At 39.5% G+C, this 18,154-nt stretch overlaps 1 protein-coding gene across 1 annotated transcript in view; it reads left to right on the plus strand.

Moving 5' to 3' along the window:
- LOC123310440 (carbonic anhydrase-related protein 10) overlaps positions 1–18,154 on the plus strand; it is a 105,593-nt gene that overhangs the window by 45,106 nt on the left and 42,333 nt on the right. The window contains exons 3-5 of the mRNA XM_044893907.1: positions 1,131–1,322; positions 4,924–5,019; positions 12,573–12,639. Coding sequence (XP_044749842.1) covers positions 1,131–1,322; positions 4,924–5,019; positions 12,573–12,639 — 355 coding nt within the window. The remainder of the gene's footprint in view (positions 1–1,130; positions 1,323–4,923; positions 5,020–12,572; positions 12,640–18,154) is intronic.

An 18,154-nucleotide genomic window follows, 5' to 3' on the forward strand; every position in this document is an offset into this window, starting at 1 on the left:
TCTACCAGCTGGTCAGACTTCAGGTTACCTTAACAACAGAATCATCTTGTCTTCGTCCCATTCTAAAGAGATGTCTTTTAGGTCGACCATCCACAAGTGTCGATCAACGTGAAAAATAACTGATCAGCTGACAAATCTATTGATAGATATAGGTATATGTTAAATCTTTTGTTCTCTACCCTACTCATTCATAGGAACCCAAGGAGGTCGTCAATGGTGTTGATAAAACCGACAACATCCTTAGACCGTTACCTCGTGGGCCATCCAGCTTTGAACACTTGCATACCATGTTTTCGTCTGTGCCTCCTTCTGGTCCACAAAGCCTACAAATCTCATCTGCTGACAGTGCCTCGTCAGCAGTCCCACCATCACCCGAAGCTCAGCTCAGCTCAGCTTCAGCAGCTTTATGGTTTAAGTCGTTGAAATCATCACGAATTTCTTTGACTGAGTAAGTCCAGGAGTGTTTCTCCAAAGGGTTACCTTGTTGTTCAACTTCCATTGGTGGACCGCTGCCTTATATTGGTATTTTGTAGGCCCACAGAAGGTTCAGGTCCTACAGGTGTTGACCTTGCTGCTCTTTTCGCAAGTTCATCGGCTTTTTCATTTCCTTCAACATCATTATGCCCTGGTATCTATGGTAGAGTCACTTTATTGCCTCTGGTCAGTTGCTTTATGTTATTACGGCAAGCCCATGTCAGCAGAGATCCCTGGTACTGTGATTCCAGGGACCTCAGCGTGGCCTGGCTGTCTGTGGAGATAGATATGTGCCCTAAAGTTTCATTTGACACAACGCTAAAGTGTTACACGTGAATTGTATGTCAAGCGTTTGAATAACTGCCTAGAGCATCCTGAAAATGAGGAATTATCCTTCGCTGAATCTTCAATTTGAAACCTTCCATATTAAAAAGCCTAAGGATGATGACTGTTCCTTCTATTCCAATAAAAATCATCATAAATATCAAAGTTCTCCCTTTTCTCTGCACCTTCTTATCCTTCCAATAATTATTTTCCAATCCAATGCAATGCGATATGTCTTTACCCAACATCCCCGAGACATAAGGCGCCAAAACCACCTCGAATTCACCCGCCATCAAAATTCATAAGCTGTAATATCGTAATGGCTGTTTCAGGTGAACGGAGTCCTCTACAACACGGGACAGTCGTTAGTGTTCAGGGTGGATAAGGACACCAAGCATCCAGTGAACATTTCCGGAGGACCCCTGGCGTACAGGTATCAGTTCGAGGAGATATACATACACTACGGCACGGAAAATCGTCAGGGGTCGGAGCATCAAATATACGGATATACTTTTCCGGCTGAGGTGAGTTTTTCTGTGCGTTCGATGTTTTCGAATTCAAAAACGCGATGAGTTCCGAAGAATTGTCTTTCCAATAATGCTAGCTAGTCATGAACTGGCGTAGGAAATGCCAGAGAAGTCGAAATATTCAAACACAACTTCAAACCGGCTTCGGGATCATTGTCCCTCGTCAGTACAGTGTAGAGTGAATATTCCAAACGGAGGATGGGGTCTTAAACGAAATCAGGGCGACGTTTCCAAAAATTCTCATCACTACAGAGCCGTTGTTTCCTTTTCAATGGCCCCCCTCTGTATACATATATTGAATGCAGACTCGGGCGTGCAAGATGGCGGTAGTCGAATAATAAAATTTCAATAAACGCAGTCCGCCGGAGTTATTCCGAGTGTAGAATTACGAGAAGGTATTTCCGATATTGCCTAATATGGATTCGGTATTCGTGGAGCGACAGGGGTAGTTTTAGACAGTGATAAAACACCTTCCGACTGAGAAAAATATGGGAGGAAGCCCGGGGATGCTTGATCGAAGTAATTTATATTTCGGTTATCGTTTCTCATTTCGCAAGAAAAGTAGCTCCATATCCACGTTCAGTCGGTACGGGAGCTTTTTCGAGTTATAGACACTTCATCATTGACGTTTCGATGGAGATGAGGTCGGGGGATCCCAGGACCAGACCTGAATTTCATTCGGGGTATTCAAGGTCCTTAACTTGAGTTCTAGATATTTTGGGATGCCATTTAAGAGAATTTAACACAACAGAAAAATTGAAAAAAAAAACAAAATCTCAAAAAAGCTTATCGTTCATTTTCTCTCAAATCATTTTTTATTGAAGTTTGATTCACCAAGAACTGTTCAGATGTTATCTGCAGTAACTTGATTCGAACAGTAAGCTGTGAGTGTCCAAATAGTCTAAATGGGGACATCCTAGAAGTGTTCAAGAAAGTGTAAAAACTTTTATTGAGTGCAAAATTCTTCAATGAATGCAACATCTTCTGAATCAGTCTGCTCACAATTAAGCACGATTAAAACGTTCATCAGAAAAATGGGAGATACAATTGATGAGCAAATGAGGGAAACCACTAATCGTTGGTTTCGAGAAGAGCAGAAGGCTTGGGAATTAAGCTGTATATCGAGCAAGATGAATGAATAGAAGAATACAAAATTTTAATGAGGAGATTCAAATGCATCCAGGGTCCATTCTAGGGGCATGAGGATTAATGCATTTGAAGCTTGATAATCGATGTAATAAGTCAGCTGTGAGAGGTTAACACCATAGTTGAGTTGAGAAATGAAGTGAACTTAGCAGGGTTCCGACATCTCCAGAGTGGGGCTTCTGCGTCGGTCAATCTGCGTTTGTCCCAGAACCGTGGAATTAGGTTACTATACGTTGCCGTCTGGAACTGGCCAGAAGCTTAGACAAGAGCAAGGTTGGAGGGGGCATCGCTCAATTTTGAAGGAAGTCTGAAGTAGAATATCTGGACATACTACGATGGATATAGGTCGATAATAACTTATGGATCATCAGTCTGAAATGCTATGGCAAGTCAGAACAGTACAAGAAGAGCCTTTGATGAAATACAAAGGTGTTCGTATAACTGGAGCTGTAAAACACAACAAATTAGTCAAGAATATGAAGGTCTGCTCAGTCTGGGTTGTCACGAATAGTCGATTGTTCCCATTTGCCATTCACGAAATGATCAAGCCCCATATGCGCATTCCCATCGACAACGGAAACACAGACAAAACACAACAAATCCAAGGATCACGGTACATGCAACCACCGAATTCCATCTCCGTGCGCGTCCTTTTTAATACCGTCATTTGGTAAACACAGGCGGAATCGGATGTTCCCTTTAGTGGCATTACAAAAGGAGCAGAACCCGGACCAGCATTTCCCATTAGTCGATACGGAAGGCAGTGCAACAATGGGCCAGCGATCGGGACCCACGTTCTGCCTGGTAATCATCGTTATTGTGAGCCATAGAACTTTCCTTTATGCAGATATCCCTATATTTACCCCGGATTTTAAGCTCGATCTATCGGCCGGATCGACGCTCGGTTGTTTCGAATTCCGATTGAGGAAAAAACCGGAAAAAATGGCAAAATACAATTCCACCGTCCCAGCAATCCAGAGATTCTTCATTTCTGTGGCCTGTGAGATTGATCCCGGAACAATTTACTATGGAAAAGTGTGTTTTATTTCGATTTTAAATGTTGTCAGTAAGGTTTATCTATACTCATCTGTCAATTATTAGGAGGGATGACAGGCAAGAAAGTTTGAACATAGTTTTCACTAGGATGAAGTATTTCATCAGGTGGGTGAAAGTATCCTGCAAACTATTTCACCCAACTGAAGGTGAAGTTACGTTTAAAAAACGTTACATTTTTCATGCAACTCTTAAATCATGGAAAATGGTTAGCTATTTAACCAGTGTTTAATCAGGTGGTTGAATGTTTCCTTCAAACTATTCCAGCTAACTGAAGATGCAGATACGTTTAAAAAACGTTACATCATAAGTAAAGCTGAAATCATTGAACAGCTGCAAAATGTCGTTCTGAAATAAGTTTCAACCTAGTTTCAGAATTAGGTTACCTACTCAGTTTCATTCTAGGTTTCTTAGACGTGGCTTCCATTCTTATTGTTACAGAAATTTAACGGAAATGGATATGACAGTGCAATTTCATTACGTTAAAAGGCTGCTGAGATAAGAATGCTGAATTTAGAACTTTATTCTGAAATATCACTAAAATTATACGTTGAATTTCAGTTTTTTTTATAACGTTGACATTCTCGGTTGAATTAACGTTTATTTTTCGTATATTTGGATCGATATTGTTACCAATTATAAAATTCAGAACAAAGTTTCTTGATCTGGATCATTTTTATTATGAATTAACCAATTTTGTTTTATACCTGACATATTTCATACACATTTCAAAAATAAAACAATACAACGAATAAATGTCATTTAAAACCTGTGCACAAAATACCATACTACACTGCTATATAATATTTTCATCACTTGTACCATTGCCTTTTCAACATTTGATCACAATAATTTTGAATTTTTCAACATTCGTATAAGTTGTATTTGTGTGATTTCATTTTATCGACTCAATTTCATTTATTGAGTATTACCCAGTTGTATAGTAGTGTAGTATAGACTTTTGTTGTGCCTTTTATTTATTAGACTGTTGTATTGTCCATTGATTGTTTTGTTCTCTTTCTGTGGAGTGTTTTCTTGATTTTAGCTTCACTTATTTGATGAGACTCCTGAAGATGAGCTATTATTGGCACGAAATATCAATCAGAAATCATCTAACTCTCTATCTGGTATAGTTTTGTCAACGTTGGGATATTCTCAGTTAGAATATATAGATATAATTATGTTTTTCAATTTCAATCTTATTCGAAATACTATTACCCACTGAAATTTCAAATTATACCATATACTTGAATAAAATAGCAACGTCCGTCCTCAAAATCGACTGTAGTATACCCTGAATGAATATGTAAATATTCATTTCGCAGAAGTAAACACCCTATCGATGAATATTCAACATATTATTACAGCCCCATACACTGAGAACTCATTCTTGTTGCAGATACAACTCTACGGATTCAATAAGGAACTCTATCATAATATGTCAGAAGCACAACATAAACCCCAGGGGATTGTTGGGATATCCTTAATGGTCCAGGTATGTGAACCACGTAATCGATAATGTTGCCTGGAAGGAAATAGACAAGACGACTAACTCCGCCTAGGAGAAAACGGAAGTTTTTGATATTACTCACTCGCGAACGCGAATCTCTATCCAAAAATTAGACAGACTGTCAAGAACAGTCGGAGTCTTTTCACTCCGTCTCGAATGTGAGAAAGTTACTGTGAATTTTCTTGGTTGCAAATTGCCGAATGCGCCCAAACACCGGAATGCTAGGTAATTTTGTGAATTATACGAAATGAAAGATATGAAAATGATCATTTTGTGCAGGTTGAATACTGTTTTTGCTACATCAAGCACGAAATAGCAAAAGAAGTCATTTGCCTAGCCACTGAATCTGTAACTGAGTCATAAAGAAAACAAAATTCATTAATTTATTGATTTCTTGTTTATTTATCTTCAGTTTATTCATTCCTGTGAAATTGTGATTCAAACGAGATGAATCCAATGTTTATATGGTATCCACCAATTATATGGAAAAGGTGCAGCTAGAATACAGAATTATAAAGTAGAATTCAATGGTTACAATGGAAAAAAAATTTGAACAAAAAAATATCTCTTTATAACAGAAAGTCTCTTATGAATCATTCAAGAATATTCATCTTGCTGTTATAGATTTCATTCAAAAATATATAAAAGGCTGGAGTACTGACCGGCATGTCTAGTACTCGTCTCATATACGAGGATATATTGAAAAATTCTTAGCCTACTATAGAACCAAACAAAATATTTTAATACTCAACATATTCTTCTCTTAATTGGATACATTTATTACAGCGAACCTGCAAGGTCTCTAGACCTTTCAAAAAAAAATGTTTCTTCTTGCTCTGGAAACTAGACCTCCATAGCTTCTATAACCTCCTCGTTGGAAGAAAATTTACGAGCTTTCAAACTTTTTTTCAGTTGAAGAAAAAGATAATAGTCGGATGGAGCCTAATCTAGTGAATAAGGGGGGTGTTCTAGTAATTCAAACCCTAAATCACGAATTTGTTGCATGGCAACATGAGATTTGTGTGCAGGGTCGTTTTCCACATTTTTCTTTCAAAGACGGAAAATGCAGGTGTTATGTTTTCCTTGGACCAGACTATAGATGAAAACCTGCGTAACTTATACTTAATAAAAATTGACCTGTTTAGGTACTTTGCTTCAAGATAAAATAGCGAAGCTATGAGTCTTGTGCCTTACTTTTCAATCTCTCTATCCAACTTTGCGGTAACAAAGGATTTCCCGGAATAATGTACTAGCCCCGGACATCTCTCATACATCACGAAATGGGAAACCAAAAAAAACTCACCTAAATTAAAATCGTTCCAGCAATTCCCTTCGTATATATATTTCAAAAGGAACGAATGCATATCCTTTCTGTTCGCATAGCGATAAGCGTGCGCAAGATTCAATTTCAGTAGGAACTAGGTGGAGGTAGATTACAAAAATTTACATTCGCAGTGGTACAAATTCTTCTGAGGTCTCATGTATATTTAATCCATTACAGTGGATAGTCGGACATTAAAGGGGAATTAACAATTTTAACGGTACGAGCGGGACAAGGCAGTGGGAAATAATGTTGGACGAGATTAGCATATTGTAAACGTACGGGTTCATTTTGTGTCTTCCGCAGGACTCCGATACCGATGTGAGTCAAAGGGACGTAGCTTGGGGGTGAAGGGGGTTGTAACGAGTATCCATCCCTATTCGTTGGTTCGGTGAGATGGGAAGAGAAAATCAGAAAGTCTTCTTACAGCCAACTTCTTCACAGACTGTATAAACAAGTCGAAAAAATCGACTTAATTAGGTTGGAGAAAGACGTATACTGTATATTGGATCCTCAGACAAGGAGCTTGATTGATTTATTAGCTTTATCTGAATTTTATGACCACATTCTTTCACTGAAAGAATCTGCGCAGATTAAACCTGAATACATGAAGGTCTGCAGGTCAAAGTTCTCCAAGAAAGCGTGGTACGAAACTGCGGTCGTATCGTGCCGTTCTAGATGTCCGAAGCTTCACTGTATACTGGTGGAACTCAGCTGTTCGGTGAGTTTTTCTGGCAGGCTTCTCCAGCTGTAGCATAACTCAGGTCGCCTCCAAAGAATACAACAACAAACTAATTGGTTGTCCCAATGCATGTATTAAATATATGACAAAGAATAGAGTTGAGTGTTCATCAGTTGGGCTGTGGTCCGTATATACACTTTGGTTTCTTCTGGTTAGTAAGTGGGCGGTCCGTATATGTCGAATTCCTGACAATTCGGTTCAATATCTGTCACCAGAGTAACCGCTCTGGTAACTTTCGGTTACCAAATGTGTATATACGGACCATACGCTTTGGAAAGGTTGTCCAACCTTTGAGAACACCCTGTGTGAGGGAACAATAAAATTGAGTTTCAAAATTAGAATTCCCGTACATCCCCTGTTCATTTAGTGGATTTTTCCCTTCCACACTGTTCTTCCCTTCTGTCACGCTCGTTTTATTATTCCCGTATTATATAAATATGCCCATTCCACTGGCTGATATACAATTTTGGCGTCTGTCCCTTTTTCACGACCTTTATGGGGTCACAACAATCTTGATATTGCGGTGATAATACGGTGTAACGGGTCGTTATTTCCTTAATATATTACACGGCATTTTGATTTTGCACGCCGTTTTAACGTTGTATTGTACGTGAATGGAGGGTGGTTGGAATTTCGTAATCGAGAGCGTTTTAGAAGTACACGAGGAACGAGTATGTTCGTGACCTTTTTGGGTCTGGTATCCTCACAATGGGTTTGGTGATTTCGATTTTGATCTTTTTGTTCCTTCCGTTGTTATACAGATCATTTCTTGTTATAGGAGAGTCTGTAAGATTTCCTAAATATGAGGTGCTGACCTCACAGAGTTTCAACCTCCAGTTGCTATATTGATACAGGTACATACGAGGATTTATTGATATCTAGTTAGCCTAGACCATTCAAATTAAAAGAAGGAAGATGTCCACTGAAATTGTGAAAATCGAACAATTGGAGTATCGAGCCATCAACAAGTACCTGTATTTTCAAGGGTTAAGAGGTAAGCTGATTTACGAAGATATGATTAACACCCTTTGTGATCAATGTTCTTCGTATGCGACCGTGAAAAATTGGACTGCAAGCTTCAAAAGAGGTACATTTTCCATTGAAGATGATGACCGATCGAGAAGGCCAGTTTCTGTGTCAGTCCTCGAAAATATCGATGCAGTTCATGACATGATTTTATCAGACCGTCGAATTGGGCTAAAACGAATATCTGAAGCACTGAATATTTCATACGGACGCGTTCATCGTATAGTTCACGTCGATTTGGACATGAGAAAAATTGCTGCGAAATGGATCCCCAAATGTTTGAATGTTGACCAAAAGCGTGCAAGGGAAGAAGCATCGCGTTCGATCTGTGCTCGATTTAAAAACGATGTAGACTTCTTAAACCGAATTGTTACTATGGATGAGACTTGGGTGCATTTCTACGATCCAGAAACGAAGCAACAATCGATGGAATGGCGACACTCTGGTTCTTCAAAACCTAAGAAGTTTCTTGTCCAAAAATCTGCTGGAAAAGTTCTTGCTTCAGTTTCTTGGGATTGCCGTGGCGTAATCATGATTGGTTTTTAGTATAAAGGTAGAACAATAATCAGAGATTACTATTCGACATTACTGACCACTCTACGGGAAAAAATTAGAGAGAAAAGATGCGGAGAGCTATCCAGAGGTGTTTTGATTTTGCAGGACAACGCCCCTGCACAGAAATCTCATGTTGCCATGCAAAAAATTCGTGATTTAGGGTTTAAATTACTAGAACACCCCCTTATTCACCAGATGAGGCTCCATCCGACTATAATCTCTTTACTCAACTGAAAAAAAGGTTTGAAAGGTCGTAAATTTTCTGCCAACGACTACGTAATAAAAGCTGTGGAGGTTTGGTTTGCAGAACAAGAAGAAACATTTTCTTTGAGAGGTCTAGAGACGTTGCAGGTTCGCTTTAATAAATGTATCGAATTAAGAGGAAAAAAATGTTAGGTAATAAAATATTTTGACATTGAAATTTTGTTTGGTTCTATAGAAAGCTGAGAATTTTTCAATATATCCTCCTGCGTGGATGGTTTTCATGAAAAAAATATTGCGATAGGGAAACACGTGTCAGTTATGGATATCCATCAAATATCAGCTTCATCAATTCAAAATAAAACTTGTGTTATTCAAATCACAAAAATCCAGCGTAGAAAAAGCTCATTCGATCGAAAACCTTCATTCAATAAGTTTAATGGCCGGAAAAAAATTGATTCAACTGGAGCACTCTTTCCAGCGGTGGTAAATCGTTGCACCATTAGTGAATTCGCCCCATAATTTAACCGCTCACTCTATATTCCCCTATTCCCGGTGGAGTATTTAATATAACGGATACATATATGAACCTATTAGGTGGAATATATTAACCACTATCATAATGATGTCGGAATATCAAACGAATCGAAAAATATCACTAGGGATTAATCATGTGAATTATCGTGAATGCACGGTGTGTAACCTCAATTATCGATCAGTTTTTCGAGGTTCGAGGATGTGGGGATTTCATTGGGACAGCAGTTCCCAACAATTCTTTCGGTGATTGAATTATTCGATTTTTTCCGCACTAAACATACCAATGAACTAGAGATCGAATTCAAGGAAAGATTCCACAGACAAATACCGTAGGTTCGGGTGCTTCAGAATTCGGATATAAATTTTGAAAAAAAAATACCTGTCCCAAGTCACCCACCGAGTTGGGAGGCTTGGGACACAAGTTAAAATCCATTGATTTCTCAACTCTCCAATGAAATAGGTGACTTGGGACAGTGTATAGTTTTGAAAAATTAAAATTTGGGATTATATAGTTGAAATTCGGTAAGAAGATTAAATGATAAACCCCTATTACAGCGGAAGTAAATATATTGAAACTCAATAGTAAAAAAATAAACAAAACAAGGAAACTTTGATTTCTTTCATTCTTTGGTGATTCCTTTGTGGAAATAACGTAAATAATAATATCCTTAGAAAAATCGGCATATTTCCTGCTGCCAATGAGCCGCTTGTATCTATTCGGCATTGTCCCAAGTCACCCTATAACAACAAAATGAATGAATGAGATCCGTGTTGCCGTTTGATTTGTAAACAACCTTATTTCATGACATAACTAATATCCCACGTATCCAGAAGAAAATTACGCATTCACAAATTGAAACACATGTACAGGTCACTAGAAAGTATAAGGGCCATTAAAAAAACGCACTTTCACTGTCCTGAATTCGTTAATTTTTTCTGTCAATTCAAACGCTCTGGTCACGGCAAACTCAACAGGAATTAATTGTTAAACTAACCGAAAATACGCTACACAATCTGATAAGTTTGCCCCTTCACTCATAAATGGTAAGAAACAAAGAAATCTGCAAGAGGGGTAATTGTCCCAAGTTACAGGACTGTCCCAAGTCACCCGAATCTACCGGTAAATTGAAAATTGAGGAAAGCACACAGAAAAAGAAACTAGACCATGTTCAAGTAGTGATATTCTCGTTTTTTTACGAAAGAATGCAGAATTTCAAGGAGAAAAAAGTCTCAATCGAAAAAGTGAGGAATTTTAGGTCAAAAAACACAAAAATATTAAATGGACTGCTTATATTCATGTAAAAATGAGTCAAGTGAAGCGAATTTTCAAAAAAAAATCACGTATAATTTCATTGTTTTTAATTCACAAATAGAGATACAAGGACATACCGTCTAGATTGAAAAAACTTTCGAAATTATGTGTCTTTCTCAAGTTCAACTATCAAGCTTAAAACGTGTGCCAGAACCGTCTTAGCTGAACTACTTGGTACCACTGCTACTGCTTGGTAGCTGCAAATATTGAATTGGAGAAATAAGATCAGAACATATCACAATTCATACTAAAATTCAGTCGTCTGAAGGATTATGGAGATAAAATTTCCCTCATTAGTTTAAATTCGAATTTGTATCATAAAAATGGCGCGAAATTCAGAAAATTCATAGAATCCAACGACAGATTTCGAGCGTCCTCCGGACATAGAGGTCAACGACTCGTCCGGAGCAAACCAACAACAAACAGAAAAATTTCCCGAAAGAGGATCAGCGAACAAACAACCGATTTCCGCGGAGCAATATCCTGATTTATCGATTCCACATGCGAATTCCTCCCTTTTCAAAAAAACAAACAAGACGAGAAGGCATCCGGTACGGCACAAGCCCGTTTTAATATTAGCGGGTAAGTGGACATGTTTGCCACTACATAAAATAGAACAAGGGCCGAATAAACGGCGTCCTGCCTGCCTCTAATGTCCCGCATAAAAACGGAATGTCCGGAATGAACGACCATCATCGTTCCGCAATCTAGCGGCGGACACTATTTTCCTGATGATTTATCGTCGTTTCGACGAAACTTGGAATCCGGGGGTGATTCATTTTTATCTTCGTTTTCTCGAAGGATGGACACGCGCGGTATTCAAATTGATGTGTTTATGAGCTTTATATGAAGACTCTTCCGAGTGCGGCGTAGACAGATGTGCCATCTATGGGTACTAGTTGGAACGACAACTGAACAGTAGATCAAATTCACGCGATTCGCGTGAAAATTCCTTTCTCGCATCTCAATATATCATGAGGAAGCCTCTTGATGTGATGGCATCCCTTATTTCATTTGATACTGCCAGTGCGGGTAACCTCATTACCCGGATGATACCGCTCTACATATCTCATAGAAATGTCCCATGAAAACGGAAACAGTCAGAGGCCCAGTTGGGAATGGTTCTTCAGTGAGAAATGTTTTTTTCTCTTGAAGAGGTCAGCGTATAAAAAGGAGCACATGCGGAATTCTAAAAGATGGAATGTGACAGATGTAATCATTCGGTCTACGCGTTAATTTGTAGGAGAGTGGTCACAGCAAAAAAGGAATTTCTTATGAATTCTCCATCAGCATGGACCGAACTGGGTTCATTCATTTTTCCGCTAATAGTAATTTTCGTTCCTCAAGTTTCAAACTCGAGAGTCGAGGATGAACCGATACTGTTTTCAAGATCCCCAAATAGAAGTGAATAAATTTCAAAATGTTTAAATGGGAATCTGGTTCAGAAAAGCTTTTCAAAACGATCCTTTTGTACATGTGTTGTCAATCCACTGCCTATCCTGTTTCCCCTATAATGTTATCTATGAATTGAAGATGTTTTTAAACAGTTCTTCATCAACCAACAGTAAAATGGTCAGTTCATAACTTTCCATTTGATAAAGAATTGTATTGTTTTTAGATAGAGAAACACATTATGCGAAGAAGTAGACATTTTCTCCAGAATCTCTACAATTTCAGTTTTAATTCAAACATGTTTCGGACCTATTGAGGTTCGACGAATGAAATCTATCACAGGAAGTCAGGCGTCAATATCTCTTATATCCTTGATAATATAAGCTTAATCAATTATGTTGTTTTTTATAATACAACGGAAATCAAACTAAAAATTTTGCTTTTTTTTCCAGATTGGAAACAAGCCTGACGATGAATTTAGGATCGTTACAAATGTTTTTCCCAAGGTGAAATACAAAGGTAAGATGAATTTATGGTATTCCGAATCCTCAGAACTGCTTCAAAATTATGTTGTTGCTTTACCATAAGTATTTGATTCGGTATCTTCCAAAGCTAGACCAGGATGAAATCAATATTTTCTGAGTTATCCATCTATAGCATTTAGTCACAACAACATTTAGGAGAACACATTCAGCCATCAAATGTAGAGTTTCTGTTCCAACTAGGGTGTTCCTCAGGGTTCAGTTCTGTCACCTACGCTTTTTCTGATGTTCCCTTGATTTGACAAGGAACCTTACCTTAAGTATTGAAAGATGTTCGCTTTTTTGTCTTCCATGACCTATAATAAGCTCCATAGATTTTCTAGTCTAGGAATACAACACGTTGTATTCACCATTTCTCTAATATAATCATTTGGGACAATCTGGACCATATGAAACTTCATCAAAGAATTCTTTTCGATATTTAAATGAGTGAATGGATTTCGATTGAAATTTATTTCGGGAGGATTTTGCATCTCTTCATAAACTTTTTAGGGTTTTCACTCCCAATCTCTGAAACAAAATCAATTAAAAATGAAATCAACGATTTGCTCCTGCGTAAATTCTTGCACTAATTTGTCAGGAGCAAATTAACTAGAAAAAATTGTTGCCTGACAATGAACTCAAAATAAATAACGTTGAAATTATAATTAATTTGCTCCTGACAAATTAGTGCAAGAATTTACGCAGGAGCAAATCGTTGATTTCATTTTTAATTGATTTTGTTTCAGAGATTGGGAGTGAAAACCCTAAAAAGTTTATGAAGAGTGAATGGATTTGTCAACTATTTCTGCAATAACCTCTCAGCTCCATAAAGACTTCTTGATCGATGTGTACTGATCAAATGTTCAAACGAAGACCACACATGAATCAACAAAATATGATGAAGAGTTTGTGGTGGAAGACCTCAAATGAGGTCACCCTAAATATCTTCCTGGCGTTACTGATTTAAGGAAAAGTCACCTTCGTGGAATATCTATTGAGTGTTCCTGATCAACAACATCATCTATAACCGATTCGAACTCCTTCGACATTGACTTATAATTCAATTGCATCAACTGACATTTTCCCGTGTTTTCCAACCCCAACAATAAGATATATATCGCTTACCAACGACCGGTAAATCTATTTGCGGCAAGGAAAGTGATTTTGAATGCGTTATTAGCGGCGCACATGTATCGTTAAATTTATTTGCACTTAGAGAAGAAAATTCTATTAGTCCGGTCACGCTATCATTTCCAACAGGCCGAATAAGAACCGGTTTATATGGGAACATCGTCGCAGAATGCCACCAAATGAGTATTATTTATGAGGCGAGGGAGTGGATTGGGAGAAAAACTCCTATGAAAATGTTCCAACTCGACCAAACAATGTTTCAGAAGGAATAGTCTGGATTTTTTCAATACTTATCATGAAGATAATGCAGAAAGTGAAATTTCCTTTTCTCATTGTTCAGAATGGGTGACACCCTGTATAGTTGATTCGTTAATTGTGTCCAACTCCATGCTTGGTGTTCTCTCCTTCACCCATCCCACAATTGGGTCGAAAGAAATGAAATCAGTCATTTTTCTAGAGCAAAACCTGATCGAAATCTGTTCATCCGTTCTTGAGTTACCGACCCACGATAGACGACATCGTGGAATCGTATCGCATCGCTTTCCACGTCGAGGGTTGGGAACGAACAGCGTCATATCTGTCCCCTGCTCCCCCTAGGTCCTCCCCTGTCTCCCCCGCCGCCCTCGCATGGCCTACTTCGTTTCGTGACGACGTTCCTTGGTGTGACACATCGTCATAATGAGAAACATATCTAAGGGGCCCCTTTTAACCGGATCCCCGCTTGCGTGTCGTCGAAATCCAGGGAATGTCACTCTTATTAAAAGTAAATTACTTATTCGCTTTCCGCACCGGAGTCAACACGTGGTTCGTCGTCGAAAAGGGCATTAACTGGTCGGAAAATCCGGTCGGTGTGTGTGTATGGAAGGAGGTTCTCCCTTACTGTCATCATCGACCGGAATAATTCGGTGGATAATGTTGCGGGGTGAGATTTTTGCGGTAATTACTTCGTGTAAGTTCGTGCGAGCAAGTCTCTGCTGCAGTCTTTTCGCTATACTTCTGTCGTGCGATGAAAACGGTGTTTATGAATCCCAATTCGAAGGAGAGTTAACTCGTAGATTGGGGTTTGGTGAATTATCACCAAAAATAGACTAATGATCTAACAAGAACGGTAACTTCAGCAGAAATATAACTAGGACAATATCCTCAGATGAAAAATTCAACTGCCTTGATAGGTACAAAGACGTTCCTTTTTCCCAACACAAAGTCATGACTTCCAGCTTCATGATTGGGCTTCTGAAGCTCCAGCTTAGGTAGAACATGCACATCTCGCTATAACCTTCAATTCTCTGGTCCATTGGGGAAAAACATGTAGCCAACATTGCAAGTTGCAAATAAGCGTGGATATCTCTTCAAAACTAGGAGAAATTCCTTCGCATACTCCATCTGTCATTCCTTCGGAAAGAAGCGAAAGGAATCCTTTAGTCGATCCATAATGGAAAGCTCACCTCTAAGCTTGTGGCTCTCAAGAGGAATAAACCGAGACTGCTAACCGATGCTTTGTTCAAGAAACATTTCAGTCAATAAATATACTGAGGTAAACTCGTGCGCACAGATGAAACAGTTCAAAACAATCTGCTGATCTGTAGAAATCTACAATTTGAAAAAATACTTCCAGGACGTCTAACATCTACTACTCCTGGAGTCAGGAGGTCCAATGTCTGCATTTCTTTCAGTCTTCTGCTCTGAGACTCCATTGGGCATAAGGGCTTGACCTAGAGTTGGCGCTGCACAAGGAAAAGAAGATTACTCTTCCTACATTAACAGGCAAGGCCTGAAGCACTGGAAAGAAACTATTAAGGATGTGGCATAGTAGTCGAGTCTGATCATCGAAGTACTGAACTCCCACGTCATCGACCCAATGTTGATATTATAGTGTAGAAGGAAACTTAATGAAATAAGCAAGAACAACAAGGTCTCTTCAGTTTGGGTTCCTGATCGCTGCAAAATCTAAGGAAACGGTAAGGCCAACACAAACGCCACTTACTGGCTCAGAGCCTTTCCCTGGTATAGGAAAATACACCTATAAGAAAGAAACCAAAAGAAAAATACTCTGGAGGAGTGTTCCAGGGAGATTCCAAAAAGTTCCTTCGAGTTTTTGAAACTGCAAGATGCAAGAAGTATTTCGATCTGAGTGAGAATAAATTGCGTTTTCTCCCTGGTTTCCTTACAAGATATTGTCGCCTTAGGAAGCTTATGATGAGAATGGACTTATCAAGAATTGACGAGTGTGGATTCTGTGGAAGAGAGGAGTAAATTCCTGTTCATCTGTTTACAGAATGCCTCGCTATTGCAAGCCTGGACAAGGAATGTCTTGGACTAGAAAATTATAAATGGAATGAGAAAGAGTTTTTGGAAAAGGAAGAAACCAAAAGAGAAGAACTCTGGGGGAGTCTTCGAGATTTTGAAACTGCGAGTTCCAAGAAGTATTTGGATCTGAGTAAGAATAAGTCACACCCCCTCACTGGCTTCCTCACAGGATACTTGGGACACAGCCTCCTTGAGGCCCTCTGAGATATTGGAGTTGATTGGAACTCTTGAGCTGAATGGCGAGCTGTAGATGGCACAGTTGTGAAACAGCTCTAATGGAAGGCACAAAAGACCTTAACTTCGCAGAGGAATGTAACCGCCTGACCAAACTATAAACATGTACATTCGTCATTGATGCATATGGACCTAAACTATGGATCTATGAAGACCTGGGAAGTGAATCCTTTATTTTACAGACCGAGATGCTGTTACCGTATGCTGGAGTGACTCAAAATGAACCTCAAAAGAACGCATATCTATATCATAAAGGACAGCCAGGATAAGCTGGAATTACATTGCCAGGAATCTCTGCTGATATGGGAGTGTCGTAATACCGTAAAGAAACTGACCAGAGGCAATAAAGTGGCTCTGCTATGGGTACCAGGACATTGTGGTGTTGAAGAAAATGAAAAAGCCGATGAACTTGCAAAAAAACATCAAGGTTAACACCTGCTGGAACTGAGTCTTTCTGTGGGGGATAGGAAACCAGAATTAACCTCTGAAGAAACACTCCTGGACACACTCATAAAAAGAAATTCGTGATGATTTCGCCGACCTAAACCAAAAAGCTGCTAAAGCAGACACGAACTGAGCTTCGGGTGATGGTGGGATTGCTAAAGGGGCATTGTCGGTACAAATATTTGTACAGTATGGGCAAGTCAGCAGATGAGATTTGTAGGCTCTGTGGATAAGGAGCAGAAACAGCTGAACACATGGTATGCAAGTGTCCAAAGCTGACTGACCTAAGAAACATTCATATGGGGAAATAGGCCCTGGTTACTCACGAGGTAACAGCCAAGGCCCCTAAAGATGTTGTCGGTTTCATCAACGCCATTGACGATCTGCTTGGGTTCCTATGAATGAGTAGGGTAGAGAACAGAAGATCTACATGGTCGCAGTTCCCAGAAGGCTAACCGAACCTCAATGAAACCAGTTCTGATAATAATAATACCCTGTACATTTGTTTAGAAATGTTCCATAACTGAGAAAAATGGACGGTGGTTTATATTTTTAGTCGTATAACTAAATCTTATTGAAGATACATCATTGAAATAAAAACCCGAAAAGGGCGTGTAGAGGTAGGTGAGAGCACGAGCAACAATAGAGACGCCCGGCATAATAGCATTCCCCAGCCTCCGTAACTTTTTCGCTTAATGCCCCCCAGATAACCACAATTTCCTGGTGCTCGCAGGAACCCTACATCACCAGCCCGCGTCGGCGACGTCGAGATTGTTTATTGGCGTAGGCCAAGAGTGCTCCGCCGCTATCTACATTCGGCAATAGCATGATTTACTGGCCGATATAGAGACGCCGTCGACGACGCCGGTTGCGGCACGCCGTCGGATAACGCCGCGGGCGTCGGAATTTGTGGATCCGTCCGCTGAAATACGACGCCCGATTTTAATTATCGCAACCATTCAAATTAAATAAAACATCGTAATTCAGTGGAGGCGACGTCGCGGCGCTGGTCGGTCGACGGGGGGGTCGACGGGGCGAGGAGCTGGTGCTGATTATCAGCGGGCTCTGGGTCTTTTCGCAGCTTCCGTTTTTAGCGGCGATTATTGTTTGATATATTGTCGTTTGCTGATTGCTTTGGCGCAAGCTGGAAACGATGTTACACCCGCTTGTGCTGTCCTAGGACGAGGACGTTTTTAACTGTGTTGTCGGAACTTCCAACATCAGTTCTCGTGATGGTTTATTTTCGAGATTCCTTCTTGAATTTATCATCCAATCCATACACTCATAAATATTTCCAGATATGCTACTTTTCATCAAACATTTGGATCTACGATGATTTTTCTGGGAGATACAGGTGTGGTAAGCCGACCCAAGAAGATGGGGTCAGTTGAAAC

Source organism: Coccinella septempunctata, chromosome 3 (genome assembly GCF_907165205.1).
Source record: "Coccinella septempunctata chromosome 3, icCocSept1.1, whole genome shotgun sequence".
Classification (NCBI taxonomy): Eukaryota; Metazoa; Arthropoda; class Insecta; order Coleoptera; family Coccinellidae; genus Coccinella; species Coccinella septempunctata.